General features: G+C 38.7%; 1 protein-coding gene across 1 annotated transcript; it reads right to left on the bottom strand.

The window, feature by feature from the left end:
* Positions 1 to 6,468: 6,468 nt before the first annotated feature.
* On the bottom strand, positions 6,469 to 17,586 carry LOC116900905. Its single transcript, XM_032902573.1, has 5 exons — positions 17,450 to 17,586; positions 17,241 to 17,367; positions 16,635 to 16,647; positions 6,964 to 6,999; positions 6,469 to 6,854 (listed from the first exon to the last, which is right to left on the bottom strand). The coding sequence occupies exons 1-5, from the start codon at positions 17,584 to 17,586 to the stop codon at positions 6,469 to 6,471; spliced, it is 699 nt and encodes a 232-aa protein (XP_032758464.1).

Genomic DNA, 17,586 nt, shown 5'->3' with positions numbered 1-17,586 from the left:
AGGATGTGGGGGAATATAATTTTGGAAGTATTGGTAGTGAGAGAATTAACAGGTTTTTTTTTAACAAGTCAAGAATTTTTATTAAGTCATATATTGAGAAAAAAAAGAATGGCATTGACTACACTGAGTCTGTCTTTTAAATTCTGTTTCTTTAATGAACAAATGAATTTCAACTCAAATAATATAAAAGATGGAGGGCTAATTTCATTTCTAGTTAGTGCTTGGTTATATAGACTCAAAGCTATTGGTTTAAAGATTATTTTCCCCAACAATTTCCTTTAGATTCCTTATGGAATTGCTTAATACCATTTAATGAGGTATTTATAATGAAGGACCTTTTAATGAGATTTGAGAATCAAAATAGGAGAGTGTAGTATCAACAAGCAACTACAAACAGGTACAAGGATAGGACTATAGAACCACTTTTTATCATTCAATTGGGCTATGGAAACAAGTCACAAGGACACCTGCTCTGTTGCTTTGTGTTTTTATTGCCAGATGGGCCCTGGTTTCTAGGTTATAAACAGAATCTGCCTTACATATAGCAGAAATATTACTGACCATTGGATACCACTTTATATAAGCCAGTTAATAAATATAATGCAGATTCTACATTTCCATGTTGAAGTGACTTTTCATGTATAAAGGGCTTTCACTTTGCTGTATAGCCCCAGCTGATGATGCAATGCTGACATCTAGTATACAGTGACCTATGTGCTTATAAACAGAATATGTGTTTCTGTGTTATAGAAACAGAAGAGAATGGCACAGAGGTAGGCTGCTGCTTCTACTAAAACCTGAGAGTATCTTATTAACTTGAGTATTTCTTATATACATTTCGAGTGTTATTCCCTTTCCCGGTTTCCGGGCAAACATCCCCCTCCCCCCTCCCCTTCCTTATGGGTGTTCCCCTCCCAACCCTCCCCCCATTGCCTCCCTCCCCCCAACAGTCTAGTTCACTGGGGTTCAGTCTTAGCAGGACCCAGGGCTTCCCTTCCACTGGTGCTCTTACTAGGATATTCATTGTTACCCTATGAGGTCAGAGTCCAGGGTCAGTCCATGTATAGCCTTTAGATAATGGCTTAGACCCTGGAAGCTCTGGTTGCTTGGCATTGTTGTTCATATGGGGTCTCAAGCCCCTTCAAACTCTTCCAGTTCTTTCTCTGATTCCTTCAACGGGGGTCCTATTCTCAGTTCAGTGGTTTGCTGCTGGCATTCGCCTCTGTATTTCCTGTATTCTGGCTGTGTCTCTCAGGAGAGATCTACATCCGGCTCTTTTTCTGCCTGCACTTCTTGCTTCATCCATCTTGTCTAATTGGGTGGCTGTATGTATGGGCCACATGTGGGCAGGCTCTGAATGGGTGTTCCTCTGTCTCTGTTTTAATCATTGCCTCACGGAGCAGAATCTTAACATCACCTGCCATGACTTCTCCCCACTATCCCTCTCTCTCTGTTCTAGTCTCCTCCTCTTCCTTTAAATTTCTCTCCTGCCCGCCCTTCCTTCTCCTCCAATGACAGGCCTCCTTCTATCCTGTACCTGCCCTTCACCTGTACTTTACAAATTCAATGGGGATGCTCTGATGAAGGCAACTGATTCCTCAGTATGTGACTAGGCTGCTGTCCTTGGGGCAGTGGAATTAGCATCAAAATACAGTAACTTCATGGCAAACCACAACAAATAATCTGAGTAACTTATCCTGAATAAGCACCTTCAGTTGTCTCAGAATATAAATTTGATGCATAGTTTTCTACAAAGGATAAAGTTTATCTTGAGCCTAGCATCAAAATACAGTAACTTCAGGGCAAACCACAACAGATAATCTGAATAACTAATCCTGAATAAGCACCTTCAGTTGTCTCAGAATATAAATTTGAAGCATAGTTTTCTACAAAGGAAAAAGTTTATCTTGAGCCCTGCAAGTAGCATGGGATTTTAAATAACTCTGGATAATGCTTTCCATGCTACTATCTCATTAAGACCTAGTCATCTACAACAGCACAGGCTCAAAAGTACAAGAAGTTCACAGGCTCTTTTCATTGCTGAATCATTTTCTTCTTTGCTCCATTCCCTTTAATACACAGAATGGTGTACAAGTGCAATAAAAACAAACAAAGTCATAATAGAATTGTTTTTAGATCAGTGAAAAATATGCTAATGTTTCTAAATTGTATCTCACCACACCCACTTTGCCTCCTTGTGACAAACATACTGTCCTGCTATCACTTCTCCTTATATAGCTAACCTTCCCTATTCTGGTGTGCTTCTTTCCTATTGAGCCAGAGTGAGTTGATGGATACTGTGTTTATCAGGCTTGTATCAAGGGTATATTCACCTAATGCTTCCTACCATCAGTTCACTAGTCCCTCCTTTCACTGCCTCATGTTTGTTAACCCTTTTTTCCTTTTTGGAACATGGGAAATTAATTCAATTTTACGAAAGGATATGCTGAGTCTTGCGGAGGAAAATTCCAAGAGCACAGAGAGTATCTGCTCCTAGTGTACCCTCAATCTGCATATTGTCTTCTGCCTCGTTTTCATGCTTCCCTAAGATATAATCTGTAAATATATGCTAGACAATGGTCTTTAAATTAATTTGCCCTGAGTAAGTTTTCAAGGAGCTGCTCACAAACATTTATTTATTCAAGTTTTGTCTAATCTGGTGTTTCTAATCATGATTTTCTGAATTCAAACTGCCTGGTTTGGATCACCTCCTCCTTTATTGAATCTGTGTATACAATATAGCAGAATCTAATGCATACTGTGTGCAGCATTGCAGTTAGTTTGTCTGATGCTACTTTATTTCAATGATAATATTGAATCCAAAAACTGGATTTAGAAGAGAGTTTGCAGAAAGATGCTAAATGACTCTGTCCCAAATTATTTCTGAGAGTTAAATGATGATGTCAATACTCAATACCTGTGCAGAAGAGACACAGGTGGGCTTAAGGTGTCCTGTGGTGAAAATTGGAGAGAAGTGTAGGGAGCCATATGGGATTTGGGCCTGGCAGCATTGTGACTGTATAGCTCAAGGCTGTATGGCCACAGATGCTCACCCCTAAGGTGGCTGCTGTAAGATTATGAGATTGTTGGACAAAAGCCTCTCCCAGGAAGATTCAGGGAACAATCACAGGATGTTTCAGCCTGAGCAAAGCTAGTGTCCTGCCCTGAGCAGATTCCTGAGAAGGGCTAGACCTTCTCAAAGAATATGTCCCCAGAAGACTGTTGCCTCTTTGTTTAAGGAGGATATCTTGCAGTTTAGTGATTCACCTTATATCCTTGGGAACTTCTGAGTACTCCCCCACCCTAAGCTTCAGTTCCTGCTTCAATTCCTGCTTCAGAGCTGTAAATGCTGTACATTCCTCTCAATAAATGAGACCTTGACAAGAGAACCTTGCTTGGTCTCCTTCTTTTCTCCCCCACACCTGACCCTCAGGTAGTGCCTCTTCAGGACCCTGAATAAATGGACTTTTTGGACGGGTCAGAGAAGTACCAGTAAGAAGAGGAAGAAGAAGTCCCATGACTTAGAAATAAAGAAAATGTGACCCTGTGGATGGCCAGTTAAGAGCAGCCCATAGGAAACAGTATGTAATACCTCAGGTTTATAGATAGGAAAATAGATTCTAACAGCATAGAGGGTAGGAAGTTGCCAAGCTTTTGTACTGTTTAATGTTTTTTTGTAAACATAAAAGCTTTGTGTGCTTTTTATTTTGGAACTAAAAGTTTAGAAGCTTTGTAGAAACCACAGGTTGGGATATAGTAATAAGTACAACATAGCGATAGGCTGTGGTCTACCTCATTCCTTTTAGCTCCTTTCATTCCCAGGCAATCTCCTGCTTTCACAGGAGAATATTCACAAGTGGCATATGAAAGAGACCTGAAGACAATCAAATGAAAGATTATAGACAGCCTGCCAAAAGATGTAAACAGGAAAAATTAGTCAAAAATTGGGTATGTCAATATTATATGCTGACTTTTGCATAATTAAAACAATGTAGAGCTATATTTAAAGCACAACTGCTAGATTGTTGAAATACTGTCAGGGACTATAATCCTTGGTTCCTGATGAAAGGACACTCATTGTTGGGGTTTGGAGAAGATGAAGCAGAATATCATCAGCTGCTTGAACAAAATTATCTTATAATTTAGGTGAGTGTGATAGCCAGAACTCTAAGGACAAGAAGACTTTTTATTTTTACATGAGTATGAATTAGATAGTGAAGCATTAAAACCAAATTATCAAAAAGTATGGTTTGTAGACTATTGACAAAACGTAAATATAGAAGCTGATATTTTACACATGGACCTAAAGCTTCCACCAAATTCAGGGTCTTATTTTGTCATAATTCAAAGAGATTGGGAAGACTTTGATCATACATTGTAAGATGAATTATTTCTATCTCATAGAGGTTCATTCTGTGTTTAGATGAAGATAATACACACACACACACAAACGTGTGTGTGTGTGTGTGTGTGTGTGTGTGTGTGTGTGTTTTAAAATCTTTTTAAGGCAAAAATTGTGTGGAATTATATTTTGTTGAAAAATCTCTACATAAATTTGTTCCATTTTTGTTCGTTTGTTTGTTTACTTTACATCCAAATCACTGCTCCCTGTCCTGGTTATTCAGACACACAGCCCCCATCTCATTCTCTTCGGAGAGGGCAAATTCCACTCCTCCCAATTATCACCTTATTCTCATACATTAAGTCTCTGCAGCAGTAAGCATATCCTTTCCCACTGAGACCAGACAAGGTAGCACATTTATGGAAATAGAATCCACAAGTTGGCATCAGTTTAGGTATAGCTCCCAATCCAGTTGTTGGGGAAAGTGCTTGTTGATTAAGCTGAACCTCTGCTGCATGTGAGCAGCGGCCCTGGGTTCCAGCCATGCAGGCTCTTTGGTTACTGGCTCAGTCTATGAGAACTTCCAAGTTAGACTATTTTACTCTTTAGTCTTCTTGTGGAGTTCTTATGACTTCCCTGAAGGTCATTCAATCCCTCCCCAAACTCTTTCAAACGACTCCTTGTGCTATGTTCATTGTTTTGCTGAGACTTTCTGCATCTGCTTTTGTCTGCTGCTACTGGGTGGAGCCTCTCAAAAGGCATTAATGCTAGGCTCCTGTCATGCCTGTCCCTTTGATCCTGGTTTACCTCACTCAGGAAAACATTTTCTAGTTCCATTCATTTGCCTTCAAAATTCATGATGTCCTGGTATTTCATAGTTGGTTAGAATTCTGTTGCATAAATGAACCACAGTTTCTGTAACCATCTTTTGGTTGCAGGACATCTTTATTGTTTCCAGCTTCTGTCTAATACAAATAAAGCTTCTATGAACATAGTGCAGCACATGTCCCTGTGGTGTGTTGGAACATACATTGGGTGCATGCCCTGGAATTGTATAGCTGGATCTTCTGGCAGAACTGTTTCAGATTTTATGGAAAATAATCATATTGATTGCCAGAGTGGCTGAACAAGTTTGCACTAAATTGAAATTCATTCAATTGAAAAGCTTCTGAAAAGCAAAGTACACTATCAATAGGACAAAACAGCAATCTACAGGTTGGGAAAGGATATTCACCAACCTGACATCCAACACACAATGTCCAAAAAATATAAAGAACTAAAGATATTGACACCAATAAACCAATTACCCAATTTAAATCTTGGGCACAGAGCTAAAAAGAATTCTAAACAGAGGAATCCTGAATAGTTGAAAAGCATTTAATCAAATGGTCAGAGTTCTTAGTCATCAAGGAAATGCAAATGAAAGTAACCCTGATAATTCATCTTACACTTGCCAGAATGGCTAAGATCAAAAACTGAAGTGACAGTTCATGCTGGTTAGGATTTGAAGCCAGAGGAGTACTCCATTACTACACATGTTTATTAATAGCTTTTAAAAAAGAATTGGTGAAAAATTACAGGTAAAAATTATTTTACCAAACACATAAACACTTCTAATGGATCTACTCAAATGGAAGGGCAATTATTAATTGTAAAATATGGAGCCAGTCTTATATTATAGAAGACAAATAAGGTTTTAAAATCCACTAGTCCCTTCAAACAGGTGCTTGGATAGAGTAAAATTTACATAAAGACAAGAATTCAAAAAGGCCCTGAAAGCATCAAACCCTAATACTGATGTTTGTAAATAGGTCTTGAGACCACATACACTTCAAATCTTTGACATGCAACTAAGATCCAATTTCAAAATGAACACTAGAGTTTTGTCTGTCTTAAGCTTCAACATTGCATACCCCTACTTTGTACCTCCCAAATGCCATTCAATAGCTTTTCTGAGAATATCACTTAGATTCCTCAGGTACAATGACGGCAACAGTAGATGAAGTCTACAGAGATTAAGTAATGTTTGTACTGCTGAAGCATACAGGGTACAGAAGAACCTCATGGGACTCTCATGCCCAAACCATGCAAACTCTTTAAAGCCTGACTACATCTGAGACATTATGTCAGTAATGAAACCAAAAGAACAGCTGTGAAAACCCAACCTCACACATCTGCATCTGTGGGTGGTTTATGTTATGGTTTGTATCACCGTGCGGCAAACTACTATGCTGCAAGCAGAAATATGTGGCAAAATCTTCAGGCTGCAGGCTGCTGATGGTGAGTGTGTAATCTGTACCAGATCCACTGCCACTGAACCTTGATGGGATGCCCGTCTGCAAATTGTTTGTATTATATATCAGGCATTTGGGAGCTTCTCCAGGTTTTTGCTGATACCAGTTTAAGTACTTGTTAATATTCTGACTTGCTTTGCAGTTGAGAGTGACTCTTTCTCCCACAGATGCAGACAGGAATGAAGGAGACTGGGTCATCTGGATGTCACATCTCATGGCTGATATTGGAAATACACATCAAGCACATACTGTTAATAACATGAAAAAAATAACATTTCAAAGTACCAGGCACACTTCTGAAAGTGTTTTTGATATTGTCCATCTTACCTGGGACCCAAAGAAGCAGCAGCCCTAAGAGTTGAACTGGAGCCATTATGACTGGCTTGTGTCCTTTCTGGGACTGAATACCAAAGTGTGCAGATTGTCTAATAAGAAGGCATACTTAAGTGGACTGTGTTCCTCTGATATGCAAATCACGCAGTCTGGCACAGCTGCTTGGCTGACTTGCCTCTGTAATTTAATAAAGACATGATGTCTCTGCCATACTTAGAAAGAAAGTTGGGATGCATAGATTTTTCTGACCGGAAATGTGATTATTTCTCTTGAGAAAGAGAAGAACAGTGTCACCCCAGGCTCCTGTAAAGAGTGTATTATGTTCATTAAAATTTTCTGCCATGCTTTCCTCAAGAGAGTTCCACCTCATACAGTAACTGTTTGCTATGACACAATCCTATACCAGAAAAGATCTAGAAAACAGTACATAGGCCCCTTTTATATATGCCTGGAAAAACTATCGGAAACACAGTGTCTTCCCTTTTGCTCCCCTCCTCTAATCCTCTTAATATGAAGTAGGAAACATACAGAAAAAGCAAAAACTCAATACACGATGAACAGGAAAACAAAAAAAAATGTGATTCTTAAGTAACAGGACCAACATTCACTAAACTCTCATCTATATAAAGTTGATGTGACTGTCTACATTCATGACTGTTCTGAATTATGCATTACTGGTTCCCATCTTGTGGGTGATCTTTCTCTGATGATGTCTCAGATCTTTACTCCTATCATCTCTCATAGGTTTTGACCCTAAACATTATCAAAAGCAGCAGCCCTTACTCTGCTATGTGGTCATTCAGACTTTAAATGTTTCATGGACCTTAAGAATCATAAATATATTTTCACTTCCTTCTGTTTTTATATATTTAGTAAACAAAACTTTATTTGATTCATATCAACATAGTTTACATAAAACAAAAACTTGGTAGAATTTCTGATTAGAGATATATACACTAACACCCCCTCCATGTTTTCTAAGTGAGTCAGTGAAACTAATTTTTTCCAGTGACTGATGATGTCTAATGTCTCAAAGGAGTAATAGACATTGAATGCTTATCGAAGGGATATACAGTAGTTGTTACATCAATACACACACATTTAAATTCATGTAGCAAAATATTGTATTTTAGTCCTAAGCATATTTTACAGTTATTTCCAAACTCTCAAATGTGAAAAGATAAAATAACAGTACTCCTTATAGCAATTTATCTTGCCCTTTGTGTTCTATAGACTACAATTTGCTTCAGACTCCATGACCATAGAGCAAATGATACAGGGTAGACTGAGTGGCTTGAAGATTGGATTGTTGATGAAAGCCCCATGTCGTCTCTCATGCCCATTTAACAACCAGAATAGAGGAAATAGCTCCATGAAAATATAAAAAGAGATCAGTGATGGACCTATGTTCACATAGAGGCTAGACTAATCCCCAGAGTGTCCTTTCTTCACTGTAAGCCATATCTTTATTTCTCCATAATCAAGGAAGCTGGGCCATACAAGTACCTTCAGTGAAGCCAGGTAGAGCATGTGGCTCCAGGCAAACAAAACGCTGATGTGCACATATGGAAGCCTCTGCTTGGATTCCTCAATAGGACTTGTAGAATTTCTTCTTTCTCTGATATGAAGGTGAAGATCCTTGATGGTTTTTCTCCTGCAGCTCTCAGTGACTGAGCTTCTAGTATAGATTTAAAAGAATCAAGACTCAATAGGAAGAATCTGTAGCACTTGACATATTTATACTATCATCAGGTATGTGGTAAATACAGGTTCTTTTTGATTAACATACGTAAAATTAAATACATCTGTATAGAATGTAAAGAATAAACTATATAAATTTGTTGAATAGAAAAACTTTTTTTGTCAAAGATATGTTCACTGAATAAAAGGCACTTGTTCTTTTAAAGAGGATCTATTTTTGTTTCTAGTGCCCAACATGGCTAAAAACATTGATAATTCTAGATCTACACAGTACTTGATGGCCACTTAACTACCAGTAACAACAGATATGGACTTGTCTCACCAGCATACATGCATCCAGGACACACATAAACATAAACAGAAAAATAAAAGTAGAAGCCAACCAGGTAGAATACCAGAGGAAAGGGAGACAAGTCAGAATGTGTGATAAGATCACTATTGATTATTGATTAGTGATTAGAAAACAGGTTGTTCTTTTTCACCAAAATTGTTTTTAACATTAGAATGAAGGAAGTAGGTATAATATGCAGGAGGGGATGAAGGAAGAGGTGAATAATGCCAAGGGTTGATCCTCCACCCATTGCTGATACGGAAGAAACAGAATGCAAGACAGTGTTTGGCAAGTGAAGAATGTAAAATGGAAAAAGAATATATCTTTTCCATAGTGAAAGTAAAGAAAGCCTGATGATACCCACCAGAGGAAATTTAGAATTTTGAACAGAGAAACATTCCAGGATCTAATGCTGAAAAAGCTGGAAGTTAAGAGTCTGAGTAATAAACCTGGAACCTGGTAAAATTAATATATATAGTGTCAAGGCTAAATCAATCCAATGGAGACAGCTAAACTGTTCAGAAGAACACAAAACCACACCCTCAACGGCTTCACTGAAACATCTACTTGCTCAATACTGGACAACCATTCATATTAAAAATTCTTTCAGTGATGCATAAAGTCCTGTACAAGGTTGAGCAGACTGCAGAAAAGGTTGCCACCTCCTGGCCATGGATCTTTTTTACAGGAGTCTTCAGTCATGCTCTTCTATTTAAAGATAGTGTGAAACTCATTCTTTCACAATTTCAAATTATGCAAGACCATGGACTTCACACATTTAAGGGAGAACCATAGTTTAGTAGAAGGAGTTGCTGAGGCAAAGACCCCTGAATCATAACGTGAGAAAGAGCTTTTTGTTCCAATGGAGAGCACTATGAACAGGTTAGTAAATGTGCTGTATAATAATATTAACAACTAGATTGTTGGGGGGAGGGCGGCAATGTGGGGAGGATGGGGAGGGGAACACCCATAAAGAAGGGGAGGGGGGAGGGCGATGTTTGCCCGGAAACCGGGAAAGGGAGTAACACTCTAAATGTATGTAAGAAATACTCAAGTTAATAAAAAAAATAAAAAAAACAAAACAAAACAAAAAAAAACAAAAACAAAAACACAACCAAAAAACAAAAAACAAAACAAAACAAAACAAAAATAATATTAACAATAATAACTTGACAAGCCTTAAGGATTTTTGCTTTAAGAATAAAGAGCTATCCCATATTCTCCACCTCTGAAGTAGTCAAGAACCCAAGATGACAAGGAGCATCCATTCTCAGTAGGTAAAAGGCTTAGAAACTGATCATTGCATCTGATGGCGCTAAAAAGGGAAGTTCTCCTGGTTTAATCTCCATAAAAAGTTTTAGCTGAATTGATGGCCGGTTTTTTGCATGAATTTGCTAGATCGCAAAAGTGAACAAAGATTTGAACCACGAGAGCCTAAGAGATTCAACATTAGCACATATATTGTGTTCAATGCCTCAATTAATAGCTTACAGCTTAAATTATTTATTATATTTGGACAGATATTAGTAGTTAAAGAACCTATTATGTTGTATGCTTCAATATTAACACATATATTGTTCGATAGATTTAGGGAAGCTTCACTTTATTTTTCATTCAGTGGATAAGGTACATTCCTAGGACATTCCTTAAGACTTTTAGAGTTAGATTATCATAGTTCTAGCAGATAATGGCTGGAGATTAGTCTTCTATCAGATGTAGGAATGGTAAAGATCTTTCCAAATCTGCTGCATGGTGCTTTGTATTAATGACAGTGTCTTTTGTCCTTAGAAACTTTTGCACTTTTTATGAGGACCCATTTGTTTATTGTTGATCTTAGAGCATAAGCCATTAGTGTTTGTTGAGGAAATTTTCTCCAGTGCCCAATGTGTTTGAGACTTTCCAAATTTCTGTTGTATTACTTTCTTGCATGTGGTTGTTTGTGGAGGTCCTTCATCCACTTGTACTTCGTAGCTTGGTACAAAACAATCAGAATGGATTGATTTGCATGCTAAACAAGTTGAACCATCATTATGTTGTTGAAAATGCTATCATTTTCATTGATGTTTAGTTCTTTATCAAAACATCAAAATGGTCACAGATGCGTAGCTCCTTTCAGATCTTTAATTCTATTTCTTTGATTCACCTGCTGCCTTGTAGCACAATATGCAATTTTCATCATTATTTTTCTGTTATACAGCTTGAGGTCAAAGCAATGGCAGATTCCCCTGAAGTCCTTTTTAATGTTGAGGGTGAAGCCATCATCCTGGTTTTTGTTATCCCAAGTGAATTTGAAACTTGCTCTTTCTAAGTGTATGAAGATTTGAGTTGGCATGTTGATGGCGATTGCATTGACTCTGTAGATTCCTTTCAGCAGAATGGCTATTTTTGCTCTATTAATGCTTCCAGTCCATGTACATGGGAGTTCTTTCCATCTTCTGAAATCCTCTTCAATTTCATTCTTCAGATACTTGGAAATCTTGTCATACAGTACGTCACTTGCTTGGTTAGAGACACACCAAGATAGTTTATATTATTTGTGACTAATGTGAAGGATGTTATTTCCCTAATTTCTTTCTCAGCCTGTTTATACTTTGGTAGAGGAAGGCTACTGATATTTTGAGTTAATTTTATATCCAGCCATGTTGCTGAAGTTGTCTATCAGGAATCTTAGTCAGGGTTTCTATTCCTGCACACACATCATGACCAAAATGCAAGTTGGAGGGTAACTTGTTGATTCAGTTGGCACATAAAAGAAGAACTTACATATTTATGTTTTAAAGTGAAAGGGGAGGTTTGACATACAATCATATATGAGGGCTTGTATCTTATGTATGGGACCATTTTCCTTTCTTCCTGCTGACCTCATAATTAATGAAGCTTCATGGAAACATGGTAATCTAATGAACTCCCTGTATGCAGCACAACTCTGATTTCTGCAAGATGGTATATCAGAGTACCACAACTACCCTCTTCTACTTACAAAATGCACAATAAAGCCAATATCATAGAAAACAGAGATTTTGCCACCAGTAAAAAAACAAAGGGATCTTCATGGGAGTTCTGAACAGCTTGGCCTATGTAGCAACAAGAATTAAAAATGAATTATTTAATAATTAATTATTTGTGTTCTCTAGTATAAACTAATGGAAATCAGATTTATACTCCACCTGAGTTGTTAGCAGGACAACTTAGATGGTCAGGGCAGCACTGAAGCTAGTGTTTCTCCTAAGAAACCTAGAAGTAACTAAGTAAAGAATGCACTCAAAACTGAGATTCTTAACATTTAAGTCCAGCCAGGTCTACTGAGAAACAATTGTAGTTTCAGTATTTGGAAGATGAAAGTGGAGGATTTAAGATTCAAAGAAAGCCTTTCATACATAGGGAGTTGAGCTTAGTAAGGGTTATAGAGTCTCAGTCAAAGAAGGGGAGAAAGAACATGAAACCCACTGAAACTACATGGGCTGATTTCATTTTTATTTCCTTTTTAATTTTTCCCTTTTTTCTTTCTTTTATTGGATATTTTCGATATTTACATACAAATACTAATCCCCCTTTCTGGTTTCCCCTCTGGAAAGTCCCTATCCAATCCCTCCGCCCTCTACCTCCATAAGGGTGCCTCTTCACCCACACAACCACTCCCTTCTGCAGACCAGCCCTGATATTCCCTTGTACTGGAGCATCGAGTCTTCATAAGATCAAGTGCTTCTCCTCCCATTGATGCCCAAAATACGCAGCTGGAGCTATGGGTTGCTCCATGTGTAGCCTTTGGTTGGTAGTATGTGCCTGGGAGCTCTGGATGTCATGCTACTTGATATTGTTCTTCTAATAAATGTAAACCGCCTTGTCTCACCCTTATTTCTTTTTTAACCCCATTGGGAAAACTTGTTCGTGAGTCCAATGGCTGGCTGTGAGGCATCTGCCTGTATTTATCCAGCTCTGCAGAGTCCCTTATGAGAAAAAATATCAGACCCTATTAGCATCCATCTCTTGGCATCCCTCAGTAGTGACATCAATTTGGTGACTGTCATTAGGGGAAATGTGAATCAAACAAACTTGAGGTACCACCAAAAAGAAAATAATCAAAAAAACGATATATAGAACTAAACTGATAATTCATAGCACGGAAATCTCAAATTGTTGAAAGGACCTAAAGAAATGTTCAAATTCCTTAGTGATCACTGAAATGCAAATCAAAATGACCATGAGATTCCATTTATATTAGTCAGAATGATAAGATTAAAACATCAGGGGACAAATACATATGTTGACTGGGATGTGGAGAAATAGGAAACACACCTCCATTCCTAGTAGGATTACAAACTGGCACACCAATCCTGGAAGTTTTCAATTTAGAGATTCTCAGAAAGAAAATAGACTCACATAAAAGACCAAGAAATATTCTTGGGGATGTACCCAAAGATTTCCACTATTCCAATAATGCACATGTTCCACCATATTCACAGCAGTTCATTTGTAATAGTAAAATCTGGAAAAACAACCCATGTCCCAGACAGAAGACTGACAGAAAATATGCTATTTACAAATGAATACTACTTCAGATATTTAGAATAAATAAGGACATCCTGAGAACTGTAGGCAAATGAACTAGAAAATATCATCCCGAGTAAAGTAACCCAGACCCAAAGAAAAATGGATGGTGTTCTCACTGATAACTGGATATTAGCCAAAAATACCCAAACACAGTTCATAAAAGTCAAAAAATGTTAACAAACCAAAGGGCTCAAGTGAGGACAACTCAGTCCCACTTCAGAGAGAGAAGAAAACAACTACAAGAGGGGGAGAGAGGGAGGGACAGGGGATGTATAAGGACATGGGGTTGGGGGAGAGAAGAACATGATCTGGTATTGTGTGGGAGAAAAGGACTGAAGCCCTGAGGGCCAGCAGAAGAAAGATAACTGGAAAACTCAGGTGGAGAGAGGTTGGGAGAAACCTGTAGAATATTCCAGAGAGCTGGAAAGTGAGAGACTCTCAGGACTCAACGGGTTATCCTTGATAAAATGCTCTACAGTGTGGAAGGGAACTTATAGCGCTAACCTACCACAGAGAGACAAAGTATCAAGTGAGGCATAGGGTTGCTATCCCAAAGTCAAAGCTCTGACCCTGTCTATAAGAAATTCAGGAATGGAAATGGAGCAGAGCTTGATGAAATGAAGGTCCAGCATCAGGTCCTAAGTGGCATCCAGCTCAAAGGGAGGCCCTAAGACCTGGCACAATTACCTAGGCTATGGGGCGTTCACAAAAGGTGAACTATCATGACTGCCCTCTAAAAGACCAAAGAAGCTGCTGAAAGAGTCAGATGCAGATATCTGCACCCAACCAGTGAACTTCAATGCTGTTTGGTACAACAGAAAGAAAAATGGCCTTTGCCATTTTAAGTCAGATTTCAAAAGAACATTTTTTCCCTTTCCAGTCCATCACCCTATTTGCATGGTGGTCTAAGACCTGTGGTTAAAAACTTACGGGACACAATGAAAGCTGTGCTAAGAGGAAAACTCATAGCTCTGAGTGCCTGCAGAAAGAAACATGAGAAAGCATAAATCAGCAGCTTGACAGCACTCCTAAATGCTCTAGAACAAAAAGAAGCAAACACACCCAGGAGGAGTAGAAGGCAGGAAATAATCAAACTCAGAGCTGAAATCAACCAAGTAGAAACAAAAAGGACTATACAAAAAATGAACAGACTCAAAAGCTGGTTCTTTGAGAAAATCAACAAGATAGATAAACCCTTATCCAGACTAACCAGAGGATACAGAGAGTGTGTCCAAATTAACAAAATCAGAAATGAAACAACAGAGACAGAGGAAATTCAAAAAATCATCAGATCCTACTACAAAAGCCTATATTCAACAAAACTTGAAAATCTGGAGGAAATGGACAATTTCCTAGACAGATACCAGGTACCGAAGTTAAATCAGGAACAGATAAACCATTTAAACAACCCTATAACTCCTAAAGAAATAGAAGCACTCATTAAAAGTATCCTAATAAAAAAGAGCCCAGGTCTAGATGGGTTCAGTGCAGAATTCTATCAGACCTTCATAGAAGAACTCCTACCAATACTATCCTAACCTATTCCATGAAATTGAAACAGATGGAGTGCTACCGAATTCCTTCTATGAAGCCACAATTACTCTTATACCTAAACCACACAAAGACCCAACAAAGAAAGAGAACTTCAGAATAATTTCTCTTATGAATATAGATGCAAAGATACTCAATAAAATTCTTGCAAACCAAATCCAAGAGCACATCAAAACAATCATCCAACATGATCAAGTAGGCTTCATTCCAGGGATGCAGGGATGTTTAATATACAGAAAACCATCAACGTAATCCACTATATAAACAAAGTTAAAGATAAAAAACATGTGATCATTCTATTCGATGCTGAGAAATCATTTGAAAAAATTCAACACCCCTTCATGATAAAAGTACTAGAACAGGGAATCATGATAAAAGTCCTAGAACAGGGATTCCAGGTCCATACCTAATCATAGTAAAAGCCATATACAAAAACCAGTAGCTAATATTAAACTAAATGAAGAGAAACTTGAAGCAAACCCACTAAAATCAAGGACTAGACAAGGCTGTGCACTCTTTCCCTACTTATTCAATATAGATATCCAAGTCCTAGCCAGAGCAATCAGACAACAAAAGGAGATCAAAGGGTTACAGATTGGAAAGGAAGAAGTCAAAATATCGCTATTTTTCACTATCCCAGAATGGTTGATGAAGAAACAGCATTCTTCTTGGAGGAACTGGCAAAGACGTCCTTAGCTGTCAGAACATCTAGCCCCCATCAGGTTTTGAAGTACCACAGCTGCCAAAGCATCAATCTGTTTCTGGACAGTAAGCATGGTTTCAGACATTTTTTGAGAACTGTTGTCAAACTTGTAATTGAGCTTATTATATTGGGCCATGGAAGTAGTTATCTCTGCAATTCCAGTGCTACCACTTGGCTATTCCGACAATGACCAGCTTAGGCACGATCTGAACTGCATTCTTATGATGGGCAGCTCTGATATCTATGACAGTGATTGGCAGGAGCTTGGTTCCCTGATTACCCCTATTTCATGGAAAAGGAGTAACAACATGCAAACTCCTGACCAACTGGCAGGCAAACAATGATACTCCTGGGTTTCACAGGGGACTGTCCTATTTTAGACTACTGGGCATTGTGGCAGAGATGGGGTATCAGGGGTTGTGGTTCTATTGCAGTCTAGGGAGCCTAACATTCCTACTGAATATGTCCCAGAGGTTTTAAAACAGTTTGCCACACCAAAAGCAGAAATGTATGTAATCATGAAGACATCAGAATTAGGGTAGCTTACAAAGGGTGAGGGAAGGTTATTGCTTTGGATCACTGGAGAAGCCATAAGTGACACCTTACAGGTGATGGTAAGGAGTTGGTATGCTGAGGTCAAGGTCTGGAGCAAAAGGAGGAATGACAAGTTCGTGCCATTTATGAGGAGGGGTGTCAAAGACTTGGAGAAGTGTTTGATTACCTCCCCTACCTTTTCGATATCTAGAGGTTGGGAAATTGAGACATATTTTATATGAATGTAGATATTACTTATTGAAAACACTGCTTGATTTTTTTGGTAGCACTTACCGACAACTCCTATCTCTCATCTGGGACTCGTTGGATCTTCGATGTAGTAAAAGAGACTCTTGTTTTGTTGATAGAAGAAGTGATTGGTCTGTGATCCTAGCATATGTATCTGACAAGACGAATATTGGCAGACACCATACTTATCTGGTCATTTTTTAGAATCATTTTTGTCTGGTCAAAGAGAAAGCAAGTAAAGAGTTCATAATACATAAATCGGACAACCAATACTGGAAACAGAAATTTGGATTGGTTCCTGGCACCTGGCCATGGAGCAGCTTCTGGACCCCATTTGGAAAGACTGTTAGGCAACAGAGTGCTTTTGGACCTCCCAGACTCAGGGTCTATAGGAGAAGCTGGTAGGGGAAACGGCATGTCTTTGTTAGTAGGTTTGCTGACTAGAAGGAGCAGAAGGGCTCCTTGGAAGCTTGAGTTTAGGAAAATGGGGTCGTGGCAAAGGAAGTAAGACAAAGAACTTTGTTAGAAAATCCCTTCCTAATAAGGGGACAGGGCATGTTGGCACTATCGAAAAGGAATGTATGAGAGGTACACTCCTAAAAATGCAGCTAAACAGTGGGGTTTGGTGAGAAGGTAAGGTTTTCCCTTTACCCCAATAGTAGGTAAACTTGAGAGAGAAATGGGTCCCCAAAGCTCTGTTAGGACTGAGTAAGTGGCCACAGTGTCCAAGACGAAGGAGATGGACTGCCCACAAACCATGAGGGTTACCCAGGGCTCCCTGCTGGTGACAGCGGTGGTCAGGTCTAGGGAACTCTTACCCCTTCATTTATCCATAGCCAAGCCTAGGAGATCAGAGTTACCTGGACATGATGTCACCTTGTACTGCACAACATGAGGGCAATTGACTGCCCAGTGTTTCACTTGATGTCACTACGACCTGGCCCTCTTGGCTTTCAGGGATTAGGGAAAGACCTTGCTCAATGACCTTGTTTACCAT

This window comes from Rattus rattus, chromosome 5, assembly GCF_011064425.1.
Source record: "Rattus rattus isolate New Zealand chromosome 5, Rrattus_CSIRO_v1, whole genome shotgun sequence".
Taxonomy (NCBI): Eukaryota; Metazoa; Chordata; class Mammalia; order Rodentia; family Muridae; genus Rattus; species Rattus rattus.
This window is presented reverse-complemented; position numbering and strand designations above follow the sequence as displayed.

Bases quoted from the DNA above. Each gene is read 5' to 3' on its own strand.
- LOC116900905 (XM_032902573.1), bottom strand. From the start codon at position 17,586: ATGGTAAACAAGGTCATTGAGCAAGGTCTTTCCCTAATCCCTGAAAGC. The intron at 17,368-17,449 runs GTAACTCTGATC...TGTCACCAGCAG, and splicing joins CAAGGTGACATCATGTCCAG to GGAGCCCTGGGTAACCCTCA. The intron at 6,855-6,963 runs GTAAGATGGACA...TTCCAATATCAG, and splicing joins GCTGCTTCTTTGGGTCCCAG to CCATGAGATGTGACATCCAG.